At 47.4% G+C, this 21891-nt stretch overlaps 1 protein-coding gene across 6 annotated transcripts in view; it reads left to right on the forward strand.

Annotated features, from left to right (window-relative positions):
- The first annotated feature begins 918 nt into the window (after positions 1–918).
- FSTL4 (follistatin like 4) overlaps positions 919–21891 on the forward strand; it is a 430768-nt gene continuing 409795 nt past the window's right edge. For 5 of the 6 annotated variants that reach the window (XM_054251984.2, XM_054251985.2, XM_002744592.6 and 2 more), the window contains exons 1-2: positions 919–1135; positions 8973–9108. In XM_054251984.2, coding sequence (XP_054107959.1) covers positions 8983–9108 — 126 coding nt within the window. In that variant the 5' untranslated portion in view covers positions 919–1135; positions 8973–8982. Of the gene's footprint in view, positions 1136–1158; positions 1387–8972; positions 9109–21891 lie in introns of those variants that run through there. The other variant, XM_078365809.1, reaches the window with a different exon arrangement.

Below are 21891 nucleotides of genomic sequence, written 5' to 3' on the forward strand. Positions count from 1 at the left end.
GGCCAGGAGAAATCACAGAGGCATGGGCAGGACACTGTTCACCTCAGCTAGGAAGGCCCCTGGTGCCCACGCAGCCAGAACAGGAGGCAGGCCCTCGGAAAAGCCATTAGTCTGGCCTGGGTGGGGGTTCCCTCCTAAATTTCCCACCAGACTGAGGCTACATACGACCATTTGGGAAGCCCTAGTTGTTACGAAGGTGTTTCCAGTTTATTCGGGAACCAAGACTGATCTCAAAAACTGTGAATGTTAAAGAGCGACCCAGAAAAGTCTGCGAGCCTCAGGCTTGGGATGGAATCAGGAGGGAGAAATGTCTTGTTCTAAGGGAAGAGGGACCCTCTGGGCCCAGATAGGTCAGGTAGGCAAATGTCACTCGAGATTGCCCCTCTATGCCCAGAATGTCTTAAGATTCTGTAGTTGTAAGAGGGAAGATTCAGAAAAGAGGAGGAAAAACTTAGCTGTTTCACAGGTTGTTGGGTCTCAACCGCGGGGGGTTTCACCCACTTTGCCCCAGGGACAGCTCTCCTGCTGTGGTGTACCGGCCCACCTGGGCTCCACAAGCAATGGCGGTGGATTCAAAGACCCCCTGTGGGCCTGGAGAGCACAGCCTTGGGGAACCTGGCCCGGAAGGGACCCTGGAGGAGAGTAGAGGTGAAGAGAGGTTGCCACTTGCTGAGCTCCACGCTAGCCAGAGGCAGGAGCGCTACGCCGGCCCTCCTCCCGCCGGGCCCTAGATGGCCACAGCGCTCCCGAGTCCTCGCGCCCCGCGTGCGCGCCCGCCCGCCTGCTCCGCGCACCTGCCGTGGCCGCCGCGCGGGTCTGACCGGCTGGGGGGGGGGGGGGGAGGGCGGCGCGCACAGGTGGCGGCGATTGGGCAGGCGGGGCCCGGAGGGTGACGTCACGGGCTCCGGTCCCGGCGGCAGAAATAGGGCAGCCGCGGCGGCGGTGGCACAGCAGCGGGCAGTGGCGGCTCAGGGAGCTGGAGCCTCAACGGCCTCCAGCGAGCCCGGGACACGCCGACAGTCCGAGAGACCAGCTGAAGGACGCGGGGCCGGGTCGCCGCCGCTGCCTCGGGGCGCTCTCTCCCTCCCGCCCGAGTCCGGCCACCTGGTCTTCCCCTCGACCCCGGCCGTCTCAGGTACGCGGGCGCAGCTCGGGAGCGGGCACGGGGAGGGTGCCAAGCCGCTGGCGCCGCCACCAGCCGGTCCCGCTGCGCCCCACTGGGGTCCCGGCGCCCGCAGCCCCGCATCTTGCTGCAGGGCCCGGCGCGGACGCTTGCTTGTCTTTACTGCCCGCGCCGGGAGAGTCAAGTTTGCCCGCCTGGCCGCGGGCAAGAGACCACCCGGCCAGGACTCGGCAGGGCTACCCTGGTCAAGGCCAGGACTCGAGGTAGAAGCTGGGGCGCCAAGGCTCGTGGCCGGGGTCTGCGGTGGGGACAGGAGTGACCCGGCTGGCACGCGGGGCGCCACGCAGAAGCGCTCGGGCCGAGCCCGCAGCTCGCGCCCGGCCTCGAAATCCTGCAGGCGCCGCTCTTGGGCTCAGCACCCCGAGCGGCTCCTCGGCCAGAACCCAGTGCCCTTGGCTCTGGGCTGAGGCGCGGGGCAGGCATTCTCAGCACCTCCTCCCAGCGGCTTTGCGGGGAAACTTGCGTTTCCTCGCTGCAGCCCGAAGGGCCCGCTGCGCCTCGCCTGGCCCGGGATACCCCGGGGTCCGCGGCTCGGGAGGCTGGGGAGGAGGGAATTCCGGCACGACCCGATTCCAGGCAGCCGGCGGCGCTGCTCGTGCGGAGCTGGCAGCTGCCCAGAGCGAGCGGCCCGGGGTACCCGCTGGAGGGTGTCTAGGGAGCAGTGTGTTGGGGGCGTTCGGCGTTCGGGCTGGGAGCTTGGTCCTAAGAGAGCTGGCACTGTGGATGATCTCTGCCCTCCTTGCGCCCGCAAAGCAAAGACGAGTTCTGAGTTTCGGGGGCGGGGGGGCCTGGACGAGGCAGGCACAGCACTCCGCTTTGGGCGCGTGTCACCTCGAGTTTGGGGACGAGCACGGCGCGAGTCTTTGGGGCTCCCTGCAGCCAACAAGGCGGCGCCAACCTGAGGCCTGACACCTGAGGACTTCGCGTCCGCAACTCTTGCGGGAGCCGAAGGCAGCTGAGGCAGTGGGGTTTCCCGGTTTCCCAGGCGCGGCGAGTGCACTGGGAGTGCGCGAGGCGGAGGGGCGGGCTGGCCAGGTCAGTGTCGCGGCGGGAGAGCGGGTGCCGGGGCGCTGTCCAGCAGCCCTTGCTCGAGGCCGCGGCCCCCGACACTGATGAATGGCGCGTCCACCGCCCGCCGCTCCCCTCTAGGTGTCGCTTCCGCCGAGCTTTCCGCTGGTGAAAAATAGCGCCGGCAGCTTGGTCTGTTCCCTTCGTAAATTTGTTGCGAGCCTGTGCACCAGGAATTGTTCTAGATGGGGCCCCCGAGATACAAACATCCGTCCAGGTTCTCTGGGCCAAACGTAAACAGAATTTCAATAGGAGGTGGGGAGGTAACTGCCAGCCAAAATGTTCACCAGGCCTGTATCACAATCTGTGAGGGGAGAAGATGGATCCCAGAGTGAGTAGGACTCCTCTTGAAAGTCCCGTTATTTTCCTACCGCCAAATTTAGGGGAAACCAGGGATGCTTTTTAACAGGGTCATCTTAATCCTGGGGGCCAGGCGCCAGTTTCTGTGCCTGGCTCCCAGGACAGGCTCTGGATCTGGGCAGTGATCTGTTGAGGGGTCCACCTGGGAAGGGAATGGTCAGAGGCGTGAATGATGCGACTTCTGAGACTCCAGAGCCGCAGCAACTCTCAGGCAGTAGCTCAAGCCGGACCCTTGAGCAGATGCCCTACAGCGCACGTGTCTGCTTCCCATCTTAGCATTGTAAGAAGGAAACACTGCAGCATCACTAGACCATTTCTTCCAGACTCAGCTGAATGTTAGCTTTTTCCTTCCCATCCTAGGAAAAAAAGGCACTGCCCTCTCCCAAGACTTCGGACTGAGCCAAAGTTCACACAAGAAAATAGTCCACTTTGATGTAATGTATTAAAATTGCTCGTTAGAGTTGCCCTAGTGCTTTTTGCTCTCTTACTATTTTATGATCATCCTCAATTTTTGTTGGTTCCAGGAAAGCTTTTTTTCTTCCAGAAAGGGGTCAGCTTGTTTTTCTGGGTATTGGGAGAACTTTCATCCTTTTGGTTCTGCCCTGGAAATGAGTGAGGGAAGAAGAGGTTGGATTTTTCCAGCTTGACCAGTCAGTCACTGAGGACCTTTTTCCATTTACTAAGGGCTGTAAAATTTTTTAAATGTGACCTTCATGTTATGATCCTTTGTTTGACTTAACACTGTATTCAGAGAGTGGCATTGAATAGTCATTATTTCATAAAACTACCTTAATTCCTACCTTGCCTTGTTTGGGTGTTTCTCTGTAAAGTCAACCTTCTTGAGTTGCTTATGTGTGGACAATTTTGTGCTTCCTGGCTTAATTCAATTAGATATTTCAAGAGCACATCTTTCTTTACATTTTCTGTCTCTTAAAGAACTTCAAATAAAATAGAACTGCAGTCAAGAGAATGTGGTACTTAGGAGGTATAACCTGAAGGTTGGAAGAATAAAGTTATTGGAAGTCATATGTGTGTCTGTGTTAAACTTCATGGTAAATAGGAACATCGTAGATTTATACATGGCACGTAGAATAATTTAGGCATCTAATTTATCAAGTGTTGGGGAAGAATTAACTAATGATATAGAGTAGATAATTAATAGGAAATGCAATTTAACTTCATTATGGTTTGCTGCAAGGTTAGCTTGCTGTATTTCCATGCTTTTAGGGACTGTCTTAGGAAATGTGTACCACTTTCTTTTTTTCCTAAAACACTCACAAATCAACACTAGGGTCCTAAGCCTTTCAGAAGATCCCATACAGCTTCAAGGTTTAAAGTTGGAATTGATGTGGCGTTTTTTTCCTTTTAAATTTGAGCAGGCATGCAGAAGAGAATTCCAGGGTTTTGGTGGTTGCAGTCGATTTTTCTATGTGGATTGCCAACATGCCATGTAGAAAATGCTACACACCTACAGTGTGTATAGGCCACATACTTTTTCATTTGGAAAGATTGAGAATGCAGATGATTCAGGGCCACAAACCTGATGTTCCCTTCAAGGCAATTTCTGGTCCTGTTGGTTACAAAGAGAAGCCATTTCTGTATGGCTAATCCTTAATGGCTAGTTTGGTAACGTTAGCGAGTTCTGGGAGAGACGCTAAGAGAGAGAATAATGGATGAACAGTGCCACCGAAACTCTGAGAGCCAGAATTCCCACTCTTCCCAACAGGGCTGGTTTCTAGAATAGAAAGAGAAGTTTGTATTCAACTCGTTGCCAGTTTAATGGCATTGCTTCTCTTTGTCCTGTGAACTTGGTCAGTAAAGACAGCTTACATGCCTGTGTGTGTTCTCCAGGTGGAGAAGATTTTGGAATTTTCATATGAATACCTATTTCTCTTTAACAATTTGCATTCCTATGTCATGCTTTTTCAACTTTCTTCAAAAAGCAAGCCCGTATTTGGAATGTTACTTCATACTAAACTGTAGCACCTCTATAATTCTAAATACAGATAAATAATAGCACAGATATCAGCTTATTTTAGAGCACCTGAAAATCCTGTGGTTTTCACAAGGAGGTAGAAGATCTAGTGGAGGTCTCCCAGCATTGAGAAAATCAGAATCTGCCTCTCTAAACAGAGAATGCAAAATTCTACTCTAGATGTAAGTGTGCGGTAATATAAGGAAACAAACCGTTGCCCCGGGGGTGGGATGCCTGGGTTCTAGTATAGGCCTGGCCACTGATTTCTCCTCGAACCTTGGGTGGATTCCTCCACCTTCTGGTCCTCTGGTGTCCTATCTATGCAGCAGCCAGTTTAGCACCTGGTTCCCCTGACTGGGCAAATCTTGAAGCTCAGGTAGGAAACCACAGGGGAAGCAATGAAATACATCCCTTCCAAACAAGATGGCTTAAGTATCAAGTCAGTGTACTTTATGACTTGTTTGGAAGAAAAGGTGGTCTCAGCTCTTTATATGTGGACAGTCCCAGATAGATGTATAATTAATACTTATGACTTAGCAAGGATTGAATAAAACTTATTAGTCTAAATTGAGCTCAAAAGGAGCTCTAGGTTAAAAAGGGGGATTTGTGCCCTTATGGATGGCACCTTCCCAATTCTATAATGGGATATTCTTGCATTCGCCTCTATCTGAAGGCTGGTAGCACTATTTGATTTGAGAAGTAATTAATTTATTAACAGATTCACTTCACCAAAGTGACTAGCCTTATCATGCTGGTGCTGTCTGTGAGCTGAGAGGCATCTTCCTGAGATTCTGTGCATCTTTTCATGGTTGGTCTCCCTCCCTCCCTTCCTTCCACCATGTTTTCTCTTGGCCCATACATAGAGCAGCAATGAGGACTGAGGAGAGTCTGCCAAGGGGCCCCCATCCCAGTGTGGAAATTAAGGGCAAGCAGCTTGGCTCTTTCCCCCTTAGTCGGAGCCATAAGAAGGAGGGCAGCTCTTGGCAGCTTTCGGAGGAAAAGAGTCTTGGGGCCAGGGCCTCCTATTTTATTGCCTCTAGATTTTCCTCATTATACTAAAGACAATTGTTTATCAAAACAAAACATTGGTAAGTGTTGATAGGCAGCAGAAAGTGGGAGTTACAAGAATAGGTGTCATGGGTCTGTGTGCCTGCCTTGGAATCTCAGTTTTGCCGCTTGTTTGCCACATGGCCTTGGCAGAGTCCTTAACCTCTCTGTGACCCTGTCTCCTCTGTCATCTGATTGTGGGATAATCATTGCCCCCCTCATGGAGTAGAAAAAGGAGGGTTATGAGTTAATACCTGCAAAGTGTTTAGAACAGTACCTGACATGTCGTAATTGCTATATAAGTGTTAACCAAATAGATAGTCTCTATTTGGTTACTAGACAGATAATCAAAATTGATTTAGACCCAATATTAATTCTTTTTTATGAACTGAACTGTCATAAAACTTGAGCTGTAAATTTCCAGGCTGTTGGTGCTGTAAATGTAATGAGTTGTCAATCACCACAAGTATAAAATGACATCTAAAACACATCCACAGTGCAAATGAAATCAGAGCTAGTGGTAGACAGACCAGGTTCAACTTTACAAACGAGCTCCTCAGGAGTATTTCTACTAAACTATTGGCCTGGTTCATGTGTTTTCCTGTTTTCAAATAAAATCTTACAGGAAATGTAAACACAAACCAGATAAAACCAGAGGCAACTCCAGGCCAAGCTCCATGCTTGGATCTTGGGGCTCTTGAAACACAACTCAGAAACCAGCAGTCTTGGTGCATCCTTTTATGAACTGATCTGGTACTTGCCAAAATCACGGTTGAAATGAATAGATTTTATTTTAATGCTACCAGTTAGCACCAAAACATAAAACATAATTGGTCTTAGATTACAAAGCAGATTAAAAGTTAAATACCGTATTTTGTGGCTTGTATATTTCATAACTCCAGGAGTTGATATCTGTACAATTAACTAGAATAAATTAGGATTATCTTGCTGTTTTTAGTTTATGTGAGCTAGGAGGCATGGGAAGAGAGAAAAGTAGACCTCACTCTGTATGCTTACTCTGTGAGCAATGTTTATAGTACATAAATAGGAAAAAATTAATGAGAGTAAGAAGCAATGTCTTTCTAGTTCTAGCTTAAATTCCTATAGCTGGTTTTGAAAAATTCCAAAAATCCACTAGCTGCTTTCTGCAGTCTCTGGAAAGTAGCTCTGCATCCGGAAGAGGATCAGTTATGGAGAATAGGGAGTTACCTTATTTATTTTTAGAAAAACGGGTTGCAGTTAGGGAAAGACATTTTTATTCTCTCTTAGTGCTGAACATGATTTTTTTTCCCTGCTCTTCCTCCCTGTAAGATTTCACACATCCTAGCTAGAGCACTGGATTAGGAGTGCAGAGGCGACTGGGGATGGGGTGCCATGACTGCTGCAGTCCTCGCCATCCTCTCCTGGGTGGCAGCTGAAGCGACACTGTTCTGCTCAACTCTGCCTTCCTCAGAGTGTGGGGCAGGTGCTGGCGGCAAGACTGTAACCTTCAGATTATATTTACTGGCCACCCAGACTCTTTCCCCAGTAGCTCAGCTTTGTCAACAGATGTCAAAGACGAGTGACCGAAGAAATAGACATAGGAGTGGGAGCTTATGGACTCTTTTTAAAACAAGCAGTTACCTTGTCTTCAAAGGTAGTCATACTTATAACCTTGCCTTTTCATAGGCCAGTGTTACAGGCCTACAGTTTTGAGTCTGACTTCTCCTTGTGGGCATTTCTGTCTTAAACTGGAGACATAAAGCAAATGTGGAGAGGCAGCTCTCTTTGGATGTGGATGACAGCCAAACAAAACCTGGAATGCGGCAGGAGTGTAATTGTTTGGCAGCCCTGGCCTCAGCACTAGTGACTGCAACAACTTCTACCTCATTGTCTAAAGTAGAGATGCTCCAAAGCTGTTGACTGTGGGAGTGAGCTAGAATGGACTGCCTGGTACCTCAAGCACTCGGTTCTTCCTAACTTGGCTGTCTGCTCTGGACCAGCCCTAGGCCAGTTCATGCTGGATGCTGGCCTCCAAGGAGCTCCAGTGCTTTTATCTCACCAGCCTAGATCAGGATGCAGTGTGGACCATATGTGATTCAGCACTAAATTGTGTGGTACAAGCAGAAATCAGTAACCCCTAAAATTTCCTTGAGTAAGAGTTCTGAGTACTGCATAAAAAATTGTATCTGGTTATGTTCCCTAATCGGAATACTGAAATGATGGTTAGACTCCATTCACAGTGGAAGACTTTTTCCAAAAAAGTGCAGCTTACTAGACAAGTAAAATAGTCTATGTCCTCGTTTCCTTAGCACAATGCTTAGCACATGATTTGGACTCGAATATTTGTTGTAGCTGATCCTTAGTTTCTTCATCCATGTAATTATGTGATTACCTTGAATTGCCCACTTCTTGCTTTTTAGGACAGTATACAATAATGCTATCAAGTGAGCCTCAGGAAACACCTTAAAGGTTATTGAAATTCCATTATCATTGAATGCTGCAAAAATGGTTGGTCTTGAAACTAAGTTATTAGGCCTTATGATGCCATTTTGAAGCTCACTGTCTTGTAAACTGAGGTGTCGGCTGCAAATGAGGTGCCAGAGATGTAACATAATTCTTAATCATTTCTTTTCTTTGAGACAGAGTCCTATTCTGTTGCCCAGGCTGAAGGGCAGTGGCGTGATCTTGGCTCACTGCAACCTCCTGAGTTCAAGCGACTCTCCTGCCCCAGCCTCCCGAGTAGCTGGGATTATTACTCAGGAGCCAGCCATCATGCCTAGCTAATTTTTGTATTTTTAGTAGAGATGGGTTTTCACCAGGTTGGCCAGGCTGGTCTCAAACTCCAGACCTCAAGTGATCCACCTGCCTCGGCTTCCCAAAGTGCTGGGATTACAGGCATGAGCCACCGCACCCAGCCATAATCATCATTTCTGTAGCACTAATTATGTGCCCAGCCCTAAATGCTTTCTCAGAAAACTGAGGTGTGGATGGCTATATGGCAACCGAATAGAGGTGACCCAGCTGCCTCATCTTGGTTTGTTCTTACAGATGTAATTGTAGGTGGCATTTCAAATGGGTTTTCACATAAGAGATAGCATTTATAGTGTTCTTACTCTATGCTTGACACTGACTCCTTCAATCCTCGCAAAAGCCTATTGCTGTACATATTATTGCCATTTTAGAAATAAGTAAACTAAGGCCCAGAAGTCATGTAACTTCTCCAAGGTAGAACAGAAATCTGGTGCCAGGATTTAAACCCGGGTTTATCTGATTCTGGGGAACACATACTAACTCACTGTGACTTACTATGTCCATCTCACAATGTTTTATTCTCAGCATTTGTCATTTCTTCAACAGACTCAACAAAATGAAACCAGGAGGCTTTTGGCTGCATCTCACACTGCTTGGAGCCTCCCTGCCAGCTGCCCTGGGATGGACCGACCCAGGAACCAGCAGAGGCCCTGACGGGGGTGTCGGAGAGTCACAGGCAGAGGTATAGTCACATCCCGACTGACATGACATTTCAAACTAATTGCTTTCGGATGTTACAGTATCTGATTTCCCCTCCACCTTTAGTTTAGATCAATTAGATCATAAAGTGAATTGAAATTGCATTCCCTCTTTGGTGGGGGATGGAAGAAGGTAACGTGTGGATACAGACAAGAGTTTGATAACACAACGTGAGTAATGGCTCTGAAACCTTTCAGATGCTGAAAATGTATTCTGAAACCAAGCTTGAGTTGCCTGGTTAGTTTCTACAAAGACCCTCAAGAGAATGGACTTTCTGTATGTTTAATAAAACTCTGAAAATGCAGACTAATTGCTGGAGCACACCCATGTGAATTATTGAAGTATTTTAATTATAAAATATATTTGAAAAGAAATGGACTACTTTTCAGGTATATAGATAAAAAGCACCAGGCTGAGAAAGACCTGGCAAGTGGAGGTCCTAAGGGAGATTGCTTTAATGAACAGATAAGAATGATTAATGGCATGTTAGGTATATATAAATGCTTCTAGAGTGCTTGAAAAACTTGTTCTCAAATACCTCCCTGGAGAGTCTGGATGTTCTGCTAATTGCTTGGTGAACCCTGGTCTTACCTACTAAGGAGCATTCATAAGCTGCAACCTGGCCCGGCCCAAAGTAGTAGGTTCCATGAATTTGGGGTTCCTGGACAATGTGTAATTTTTTCTGCAGAAAATGCCTTCTGTGTGCTGAACCTTAAGAAATGACTACACCTGGCCGGATGCCTGTAATCCCAGCACTTTGGGAGGCTGAGGTGGGTGGATCACGAGGTCAAGAGATCGAGACCATCCTGGTCAACATGGTGAAACCCCGTCTCTACTAAAAATACAAAAATTAGCTGGGTATGGTGGCGCGTGCCTGTAATCCCAGCTACTCAGGAGGCTGAGGCAGGAGAATTGCTTGAACCCAGGAGGCGGAGGTTACGGTGAGCCGAGATCGCACCATTGCACTCCAGCCTGAGTAACAAGAGCGAACCTCCATCTCAAAAAAAAAAAAAAAAAAGAAAGAAAGAAAGAAATGACTACACCCTACCATTAAAACCACCTGGGATTTTCTCTGTGCTGTAATGAATACTAATTCCTATTAGGGAGCTTTTCAGGGTGCTTTTCTGCCCATTGTCTTCCTTGATGCCTGCCGCTCTCTTTCTCTCTGTCCCTGTTTCCTGTCCTGTGGAATGAGAAATAAAAATTAACTCAAAAAGTCAACATTCCCAGAGAGTGAATAAGATTACTCTGTGTAGGGTAGGATTAATGTATTATTTGATCAAAAGACATGATTTCTCTTCCATTATTACTTAATTGTAATGCAATCCCAAACTTACAAGCCTCAATCTTTGGGGAGCTTCAGAAGTAATTTAATGTACACTTTTCCTGCTGAAGTTAGTGTGCCTTCCTTTTGTGGTGAGCAGATGATTAAATAGAAACGCTATCTCTGCCATCTAAATCCATGAAGGTCGCAACTTAATGCTCTTTTTTGAAAGAGTCTGGAGGCTGGCTTGCTGGTGAGAACAGCATTTCCCTTATGGGAACAGCTTTATCAGTATACTCATATCCATATGAAGAGAAAATGATCACTTAAATCCTACACATATATTGTTGAATATTTAATAGCATAGCAAATAAGCAAACACATAGGTATGCTTAGTCTTCTTACTATTGGGGCTCATCTGCCCACTGTTTTAAACCAGTTATTTCAAATAAAATTGTGAAGTCAATTAAGGTGAGATTTAGCTAGAGGTAAATTGAAGGTAAGTTGATATCAACCCAGGGCCTCTTTGTCTTAGCTGTTAACACCCTAATTCTTTGTGTGCCAACAAGAAGGAGCAGATGCCAGTTCTTAGGAGGAAATAAGGCTTTCTGGGGTTGTTATTTTGCTCCCCTGCAATCCCAGCCCCAAGGTAGCTTTTGTCTTCCAAGTCCAGGAATGTTGCTGCTTCAGGAAAGGGAATTGTTGACTGTGTAGATTCTGCGCCACAGGAACTACTGCCCTATTGATCATATATATGTATTTTGCTATAGCTTTTATTTTTGCTGTATTGTAACTTCTACTCATTGAAAGTAATTAAATGAGACAATGATAATGGGAATGGGCCTATGGCATAGGATGGCCTATGTTAAATGTTTAGCTGCAGAGAACAGAACACTGTCAGGTGCCGTTGGCTCACACTTATAATCCAAGCACTTTGAGAGGCCAAGGCAGGCAGATCAGTTGAGCCCAGGAGTTCAAGACCAGCCTGGGCAACATAGCAAAACCCCATCTCTTCTAAAAATACAAAAATTAGCTGGGCATGGTGGTGCGCTACTGTAGTCCCAGCTACTTGGGAGGCTGAGGTAGGAGGATCACCTGAGCCTGGGGAAGTCAAGATTACAACAAGCCACGATTGTACCCCTACACTCCAGCCTGGGTGACAGAGTGAGACCTGTCTGAGAAAAAAAAAAAAGATAAAGAAAAAACCCAAAGGAAGAAAAAAACCAGAGAGCAGAACACTTACTTTAACCGGTTTGTTTGCAGTCCTTGCTCCTGCTCTGTGCATCCCTTCATGCAGCCCCATGCCCCTGCTCACTAGGGGCCTCCTGCAGGGCGTGCTGTCTCTTCTTTCTGCATCTGAATATCTTCCTCCTTCAGGGCCCTGCTCTGGTTCTTACCTTTTCTTTAGAACCTTCTTTGACTACTCTTGTCACATCTGTTCTCTTTTTCTGAACTCTTACTCCTTCCTATCTCTTTATTTTTCTTACTCCCTTATTTTTATGTTAGCATATGGTTAGAGCCTATCTTATTTATCTCCTCTTCCCCATGGTGCCTAATAATTTTATGAGCAAAATAGAGGTTCAATGTGTTTTTAAGCCAATCAATATTTATGTGACATTTGGTCCTGGTCATAAAGTCACTCTGGTCCTTTCAAAATTCAGACCAGACCATCAAGTATTTCAGCGCAGGGCATACCTCTCTGCACAGCAGGCTCACTCCCAGTGGGGGACCTGGATGGTTTCCCCAGAAAATCTGTGAGCAGCCTGCAGGCATCCTAATAGCCAAGAAAGTCATTGTGTGTTATGGTTTCTGGGTAGTTTCTCATTTGAATTGTAGCTATTAATGTATCGATAATTCACAGCCTAAACCATATTCAACTCCTCTAGCAGTTTCCGTAGACAGTCTTATTCCCTGGAAGAATCAAAACCAACAGAGTTTCCTGAGACTCTAAATAAGTCAAAAACCTTTTTCAGGAACCAGATATTAAAACGTTTCTGTGTGTTTCTTCCTAATAGTAATACTTCACATAAATACTCATTGACTTCAGATTTTTAAAGTACTTAGAAAGTGTTAATAAGATTTGATTTACCTTTAAAGTTATTATACCAATTACTTGAATGACCTAAGGGTAAATAAAAATTAAATGACCAATGTGTGTGTGTGCACATATTTTTAAAGCAATTATAGCAAGTGTTAAATTGTTGTTTTATGTACAAAGACTGCAGTGGAAATAGCTTCAAGGAGTTTACCATTTTACAGACACAGATAAAAATAAATACAGCTGGGTGGAGTGCCTCTCTCACAAGAGTGGAGTGGCAGAACGTGGCCTAGAATGCTAATGGAATTCTGAATTCAGAGGGAACAATTCTGAGAGGTACAATTTATTGAAATAATGAAACGTTGTTATATTCCCCCCTTTATCCTACACAGATGCTCTTTGACTTTTGATGGGGCTACATCCAAATAAACTCACTGTAAGTTGAAAATATCATAGGTCAAAAATGTATTTCATACACCTATCCTACCAAACATTGTAGCAGAGCCTGGCGTGCCTTCAGCATGCTCAGGACACTGACATTAGCCTAGAGTTGGGGCAAAATTATCTAACACGAAGCCTATTTTATAATAAAATGTTGAATATCTTATGTAATTTATTGAATACTGTACTGAAAGTGGCAAACAGAAGGGTTGTATTGGCACTTAAAATTATGGTTTCTATGAATGTGTATCATTTTCATACTACTGTCATGTTGAAATATCCTAAGTCAAACCACACCTACGTCAGGGACTGTCTGTACTCTGGCCTAGATAAATATATTAGTAAAATCAGTATTGGTAGGATTTTATATTTGGGGGAACCAAGGAACCAGGAAAGGGTGAGAAGTGATATAGTAGCAACCTCCAGAGAGCTGACCTGCTTTTGAGAGGTAGGCATTTGTGGGAGCCCCCCACTTTTTGGGCCTGGGTGCTACAGTGGGAGCCCCCCACTTGGTGGCCTGACTGCTCTGGTGGGAGCCACCCCACTTTTGGGGCCTGGGTACTGTGGCAGGAGCCCCCTATTTTTGAGGCCTGGGTGGTGTGGTGGGAGCCCCCACTTTTGGGGCTTGGGTATTGTGGTATGAGCCCCCCACTTTTGGGGCCTGGGTGCTGTGTTCCAGCACCAGCATATCACCCATTTGCTGGGCTCTGGGATTGAATGGTGGCTGTTAAATGGTCTTATATATCTTTCATGCATTTTACTGAACTTTCTCTAAATGATTCTTACCTATGGTATATACATCATGTACTATGTACCTGTGAGTGTTCATATTGATTCCTTCTTAAATTGTCACCTCATATGCCTCAGTGCTTATAGACCAGAGACAGGTTTTGAGCTCAGACACCATGGGTTTTCAAAATTGGCAAATCCTCTCAAAGTCAAGCCTTTGCAGAAGAATTATGTGATGATTCCCTGCCTCCCTAGCCTCAGGGGTCAGCCTAAGACGGCATTGATCCTACCCTGGCTGACCAGCCCCTTCCCCTTGCTCCAAGTGTTGGCCCCAGACCCAGACAGCAGGCGTGGCACTATTGTGCCCGCGAGGACAGCCTCAAGTTGCAGAGTCCCTAAATGCTCCGTTGCTTCTGTCTGCCTTGGTTGGGCATTCAGTAGTACTTGGCCTGCTAAGACTGGGCATTAAAATTTTACAAAACTCTTTTACTGTTCTTATGTATTCATTGTCTTTACACTAGTGCCCCTCACCCCCAGCCACCCTTTCTGATAATGTTCTCCCCACCACCCATACCCCTGACTGTGCTTTTTGATTGATTACTGGGGAAGAACAGCTGATCATCTATAGGGCTTTAGATCCGCCCACTGGTGTCGCTACTCACCCTGGCCCTCAGCTGGTTTGTGGGCATAAATAAAAGAAACTCCCTCTTCCCTGTGAACCAATGGGGGTCCAGGCTGGATGTTCGCATTTTCTTAAGCCTCACCTGCAGTCCAGGCTTGCCTGCATCTCTCGTGTCTTTTCTGCCTCATCACCCTTGGGATACTCACCACTGCAAACTCTAGCATTTGACTTGCTTTCAAAGAAAATGAGACTCTGGGCAAGGTCTCTCAGGAAGAGGTAGGAATGGTCTTCTCCCCAGGGCCGTGGAGCTCTGAGATAACTGAATCCCTTTCAAAAGGATTCAGAACTTCCCCTGCAGGTGTGGTGCTGGCTAAAGTGGTGGCGGCTTCTCTGGGTCCCCAACACTTAGCCAGAGTTTTCTGCTGATTATTCTGAGTCAGAGGATGTAGATATTAGTTTTTCAGGTAAAACTGGGAGGGTACAACCTCCCACCTGTAGACGTTATCAGTACATTCATAATTTTCAAGGCAAACAATGGTAGCAGAACCTCCCAAGGTTTCAGGGGCATTGGGATGAACCCATTCCCATTTATAGAATGAAGTGTGCTGTACCCTGCTCCAGCACCTCTTGAGATGCAATGTGCTTGTGAATGGTCTGGGATCTTGTTAAAATGCAGATTCTGATGTAGCAAAGGTGAGGTGGGTCCTGAGATTCTGAGCTCCAGGTGATGCTAATACTTCAGATCCTGGGGACACTGGGCAGAAAAGCCCTAGAGGAGTCCGCCTGCCTCCCCTAATGCATACACACAAGAAGAAGAATCCCAGTTGGATTGACCCTGGACTTGTTTTTGGTTCTTGCTGACATGATGCTGCTGACTGCAGTCAGGAAAAGGAGGTAAATGGGCCGGCTGTAGTCACGCCGAAAAACAGCTTGATGAGACTAGCTTAGGGGGCAGGTAGGTGAAAGGAAAGATGAACTTAAACTACCTGGGTTCTAGGGTCATTTTCACCTGTTTTTAAGCAGCTGGACAGGTAACTCTCACTCTCAAAATCCATTGTTTCCCCCTGGTTTGTCTGTAGGTGGTTTTAAATCCTGAGAGAGGTGATTTTAAATGCTGAGGCTTAGCCCATACCCTCTGCTCCAAGGACCAACAACGCACACTCACCCCTCACCACCACTGTGGCTCCTGTACTGGTGTCCTGCCCTGTCTCTGTCCCCAGGGCCACCTAGCCTGTTTTGGGGATTAGCACTGCCGTGTTGGTGTGCTGTTTTGGAGTCTTGCTTTTGTCTTTGTCCTCGAACAGGGGAAGTCACTGTCTTTGTTCTTTGTGTCCTCTCCGTGGCTTCCAGCCAGCCCTTCCACCCTGTACCATTTAATGCACTATGTGCCTCTTTAGCATTTTGAGATCATAGTTGACAGAATTTTAATTGGCCCTGAAAAGTTCTGTGACCCAGGAAAATGAGCATTTATGAGTTCACAGAAAACCATTATTTTTCTTCCTCTTAATTTAGCATTTACTCATCTAACTACTTTATTTATGCCTGTGTTGCTAAATAGTCTATACTCCCCTAGGAAACTTCCCACCCTTGTAATCAGGACATCAGGCCATGCATTGTAAATGGGGCTCCAATTTCCATTTTTCGGGGAGTTGGCAGCACAGATATGCCAAGTCCCAATCATCTGCTTGATTTATCCCCTATGCCTTGTGGGTTATTGCTCTTGCTTCCCATTTGGATGGAAGTGAATATCATATTTGTGTCAGGCAAGCTCTAACAAGGCCCACAGGAGCGGACCCTACTCTTCGGTCTTGCCAAGTCAGAGCCATTGTCCTTCTGCCTCCATGGCTGTGGTCTCTTCCACTGGCTCCCGGGCTTTGTCTTGTCACCAGCCACTTGGGAGTTGGAGCATACTGGATCTAGACATGGAGGATGTGGGAGTATCTGGGCCCGGTGCTCTGAGCAGGTGACACCAAGGACACTGTGGTGGGTGCGGGCACATTGGTCTTGCAGGGAAGAGGTGTGCCCAGGTGACTGAGAAGCCATCTGTCTATCAGCTTTGCCTCTCTCTTGATGGGTAGCCATTCTTTGGGGGAATTCCCTTGAGTCAGGATGGTGTGGAACAAGAGAAACCCAAAATCTTTCCTTTTAATAAAAATCAGCCTTGTTTTACTCCCGCCAGGAATGTGTGCTCTTGGCAGAGGTGAAGAATGAATGTGAGTGGCCTGCAGGGCTGGGGTCTTCCCTCAATTACAGGGTGAGTTTCAGCTTGATCTTGCACGGGGGTTGGAGTGGGGAGAGCTGATGCTGGTGTTGGTCAGGAGACCCTGAGAAAACTGTCTTTCCTTGGTCGGTGGGACTGGGCTAAGGCTGCACCTGTCTACCTGCTTGATGCTGCATCTAGGCACTGAGCCCTTGGCTTTTCCTCTTTTGTTCCAAGTGGGCCATGGGTGCGAACTGAAACCCTTCGGGAGGGCTTAGCTGGAGACAGAAGCTGCCACTCTTGCTTTTTAAAAAATACTTTGAAGTTTAAGGTTTTGTTTCATTTGGAATCTAGATTGAAAACTGTATGTTTTTAAGAGTTAAGAAGAGAGTCATATTCTATTTCTTGCAAAAGTCCTTTCCAGGGAATCAGTGAGAACACCAGTGAGCCCATGACATGGCTGACAGAGCGCCTCTGCACCTGTGAGGGAATTGGCTTAGCCTCAGAGGTGACACACATCCACAGCACAACCCAGGCTTCAGCTCCAGCCAGGGTCCTGGGCCTCTGAAGCATGGCCTGCTTTTCAGAGGACGCCTCTTCCCCTTCTCAGGCTGAAAGTCCTCAATGCTTCTGGTGGCCTGCTTGGCTGGTGGTAGGGTGAGCTCCCAGTGTGGGCAAGCTGACGCGCATGGTTCTCTAGGCTCCTGGGAGAAATGACTGTCCTCCTCCCCTGCCATGGAACTCACCCTGTGTGCTTTATGTTGCCACTGTCTCCTCCAGGATATCTGTTGTTTTAAAACCCCCTAGTTGGTTTTTCCTGTTGGGGCTGAATCACTTCTTTGCCTGCCACCTGTCTGCCACTACCTCAGCCATCCCCAGTCCTGCCTTTGCCCCAACTGCACCCTCAACTCACAGGGCCCAGGGGCTAAAATCTGTTTGTTCCCTTGCCAGCGTGGAGCTAAGGGAATCACCCTCTCCAGCCTATAGGTTCGCCATGAGTGAAATGCAGGTGATAACGGTACTGATTTCCGGGTTGTCCCGAGGACTAAGATGGTACGTGAGGTGCCCGGCACAGATTGCCTCCACAGAACACGGCATTTGGAGCTGTGCCTTTGTGTTTGTCATCCCAGAACCTCAGTCAGTGCCTGTCAAGAAACCCATGCGCCCTTCCTGAGCCATGGCCTGAAGTGTCAACATCAGCTGCAGTTCTTGTCGCTGCTGGCTATGGCCACATGCCATGTAGCAAGGCAGCCCTCGGGGTAGGAGGATCCTCTTTCAGTGGAGTGGTAAATATCCTGGGACCGGGACCTGTATCCCCAGTGTCCAGAAAGTCTGGCACATAGCAGAATGTTCAGAATTTTGTTGAATAAGTGATCAAGCCATCTTTTACTATTTATTTTGTCATCATACAGGGTTTAGACAAGGTGTCTGGAGTTTCTGGACTCCTTACCTAAGAAATCCCAGGAGACAGTCACTGGACTGCCTTTGGCTGCTTCTGGTAGAATCCCATCAGTTTCAAATCTTCTTAACTTTCTTCTTGAACCAGGAGAGGCTTCAGCAAGTCCTATGGGCTGTGTGTAGGAACAGGGTGGGACCCTGACTCAGTTGCCATCCCCTTCCTAGAATGGCTTTGAGGGCCTGCTTGGCTCTGGCTGTTTCTTCTCCAGAGGCCAGCATCACTGTGGCAGGCAGCCAGACCCTTGCCAAAACCATGAACCTAGAGAGTGAAATGTAAAGTCAGATAAATGCAGGATCCTTTGTTTGTGCTTACAGTTTTCAGGGTCATAGGAATAGTCTGTGGCTCCGGGGTAGGTGGCTGCCAGCCATCCCCAAAGAGGGAAGAAAGGAGAACTTCTCTTTTGAAATGTCGTTAAGTAGGTACAAGACTCTCGATGGCTTTCTTTAATGCAAGTCTTAGGACAATTGAACTGAAAGCTTGTTTGAGCATTACTATCATTTAAAGCTTGCTCTTTAAATAAAAAGAACAACTCTTGTTCCATTTATTTCCCTTTCTGGCCTTGCATTTAAAATGTCCTTGAAAACTTCAGTCCCTATAGAAAAGATGTCAAGTTTATGTTGGTTCTGCTGATGCCATATTTTGAGCGTCCATTCCAGGTAAGTGGGCTTTCATGTGGGGACACTGGGAGGTGTCAAACGGGAGAGGACTGCCAGGCAGATGCTCTAATTGAAGTTGCTCTAAAAGACGCCCCATGGTACCTTCTCTTCCTCCTCTGCTATTATCTGTTTGGTTGTTACTGCTGTTCTCATGTTAGCATTTGAAGAGTGAAGAGTAGGCTTCTGGCTGGGCACAGTGGCTCAAGCCTGTAATCCCAACACTTTGGGAGGCCAAGGTGGGCAGATCACCTGGGGTCAGGAGTCCGAGACCAGCCTGGCTAACATAGTGAAACCCTGTCTCTACCAAAAATACAAAAAAATTAGCTGGGTGTGGTGGCATGCACCTGTAATCCCAGCTACTTGGGAGGCTGAGGCAGGAGAATTGCTTGAACCCAGGAGGTGGAGGTTGCGGTGAGCCAAGATCATGCCACTGCACTCTAGCCTGGGCAACAGAGTGAGACTCCATCTCAATAAAAATAAAAAGCAAGAACAGTAGGCTTCTCTGCCTCATGCTTGAGTGTTCATGCCTGGCAGTATGGCTTCGGATTGTGTCCTGAAGCAGAACTTCCCATTTGACCTTCTCATATCCCTACCTAGAGGGTCTCTGAGCCCTGGGCTGGCTTGGCCAATTGGGACATCTGGTTGACTTAAATCTTAGAAATCAACAGGCATCCACTGAGCACCCAGCTGTGCACCTGGCCCTGTACTAAGGCTGGCCAAGTGATCGAAGAGAAATGGGATTTGTGATTCCATCCTCGGGGCTTGAGGACCACTGGGGTGGGGGTGGGGGAGGGAGGTAGGAGCAATCGGCTGCTTCGGAATGGATCTCAGGTTAGCAGAAGGAATCAAACACCTACATTAGTTAATCATCTTTTCTAACCTATATGTAACGACAAAATTAAGTTCTCAACTTTAGCCTAAAGAAAAATGGGCATATTTATTGAGTAATAAAGAAAAAAGTACACCTTTATTAGAAAGAAGTACATCTTAATAAAGAAGAAATTCCATCTGCCTCCCTGATTCCCCATGCCTCGTCCTAGGGCTGGACACTCGTTCTCATAGTCCAGACATTCCCCGCCTGGGTGTATGTGGCTGATAGCAGATCTGGTATCACAGGTTTGTCCTGGCCCCTGGCTCAGCTGCTCTAAAGCCCTCAGAGTGTGTGTTGGGGGCTGGAGGAAGCTGGAGGTCTCTAGGTGTCACCTGCATAGGAGGGACGTAGTGCTGAATACTGCAGCCCTCTGGTGTCCAGAACTTCCACCAGCCCCCTCCACCATCCTTTAACACCCCTTCCCAAAAGTTGTCCACCAGGGCCTGTACCCCTCTGGCCCCTCTCCCCTAAAGTGGTTCCACCTGATATGGCTGTGTTCTTGTTGGTTTAGTGACTCCTAAGCTCCCCTCAGAGGACTTGGGCTGGCAATGGAGAGGACGTGAATGCTCATTTTTACTGGCGGACAAGTTTCAGGCCTGGGAGTGGTGTTGAAAGAGGGTGAAGAAGGGGGCTGTTGAGGTTCTGGACACCCACAGGGCTTCCACATTCAGCATTGTATCTGTCCTATGTGGGTGACACTTAGACACTCCCAGCTTCCTCTTTCATCCTTCATCTTGCTTAGGGTACTGCAGCATGTGACGCTACCACCTCAGTGGCCAAAACCATTCTACTGGAGGTCTTATTCCTTGCTGTAGGGTTGCACCTTGGTCCACTTACCTATCCTGGTCCAATTAATTGTAGCCAGTTGTCTTAGTCCATTTAGTGTTGCTATAAAGGAATACCTGAGTCTGGTAATTTATAAAGAAAATAAGTTTATTTGACTCATGGCTCTGCAGGCTGTACAAGAAGCATAGCCCTGGCACCTGCCTCTGGTGATGCCTCAGGAAGCTTCCACTTATGGTAGAAGGTGAAAGGGAATGGATGTGTGTAGAGATCACATGGTGAAGAGAGCAAGCAAGGTGGGAGTGAGAGGTTCCAGGCTCTATTTAACAGCCAACTCTCTTGGGAACTAGTAGGGTAGGACTTGCTCATTGCTGCAAGGATGATACCAAGGCATTCCTAAGGGATCCACTCCATGAGTTAGACACCTCCCATTAGGCCTCACCTCCAACAATAAGGGGCAAATTAACATCCAATCCATAGCACCAGTAGTCTAGTAAGCCTTAGGAACAAAAACACTTTTATGACCATGCTGACTAGAACAAAATTATTTGTGATTCATTATCCATTCTCGATGAGAACAGTATATATAATTTAAATCTGAATTTATTCAAAATGACTGTTGTTGTGTTACAAGTAAAGATGGTCATGCACTCTACAAGAAGTTCTTGTCTGATATTTCACCATGGGATTATGAGAGAGAAGAAAGAATCACGAACAGCTTTAAGAACGTGACAATCGCATGGTGAGGGACGAATGTAACACAGAACGTATTTTGTTAGCAGCAAGGGCCAAACCATGGGCGGTGTGAGAATTTAGCACAGACACAGCTAGGTGGAAGGTGGGATTGGAAAGGACCTCTTGGAGGAGGTGGTACTTGGAGAGGCAGACCGAGATCTGGTGGGTAGGGTATTGAAGGAGGAGGAACGCTCTGAATCTAGGTGTAGGTTAGAATAGGGCCATGTCTGACAAGAGGGGAAAAGGGAAGAGATTGGTTAAGGTGGATATCTGGGTCTGTGGGCCAGGGGACTCATCAGGGACCCTTTGGTGGCTAGGAGCAGAACCACCTGCTAAGATGCTCATGTACAAAGAAGGATGTCCATGAGGCCCCAGACGTTCTCCCAAAGCCAATGGCAGAATGCCTTCAGGGGCTCAGGCATAGAGGTATCGGCAGTCTGTCTTCCAACTGCCTTCTGAGCCACACTGCCCCCCTTCTCCATTTCTTCCTACTCTGCCTATTCTCTCTGGAGACTGGTCTTTCCACAGAGCTGTGAGCATAGCCCTTGTTGCAGCTCTGCGCCTCGAACTGTCTCATTTGAGGTTTGTCTGTGTCCTCAGGTTCTCAAGGGCCAGAGCCTTATTGGCTCAGCTTGGGGAAGTATCTTCCCAGGTTCATTTGCCTGTGGCCAGGAGGCAGTTCCCAGCAGGTGAGGGGACCTCCGGGGGCTCTGAGGGGAGAGTGTGGGTGCAGCGCTGGGTGGCTCTTGTGAAGGAGTGGGAGGAGGTTATTGTGGGTGGAGGGCAGTTGGTGAGGCTGCAGAGCCAGCCTCAAACCTCTCAGCAAGTGCTCAGAGAAAAGTGAGCAGAGTTTGTATAAATATGGGGCATTTTATGGCGTCGCATTTTCAGATCTTCAGAGCTGGGGTTGGCCCTGGCAGCAAGGCCTGCCTCGTGCTGTTAAATCTTTGCTCCCCTACTTTTCTTGC

The sequence above is a fragment of the Callithrix jacchus genome, chromosome 2 (assembly GCF_049354715.1).
Source record: "Callithrix jacchus isolate 240 chromosome 2, calJac240_pri, whole genome shotgun sequence".
NCBI lineage: Eukaryota > Metazoa > Chordata > Mammalia > Primates > Cebidae > Callithrix > Callithrix jacchus.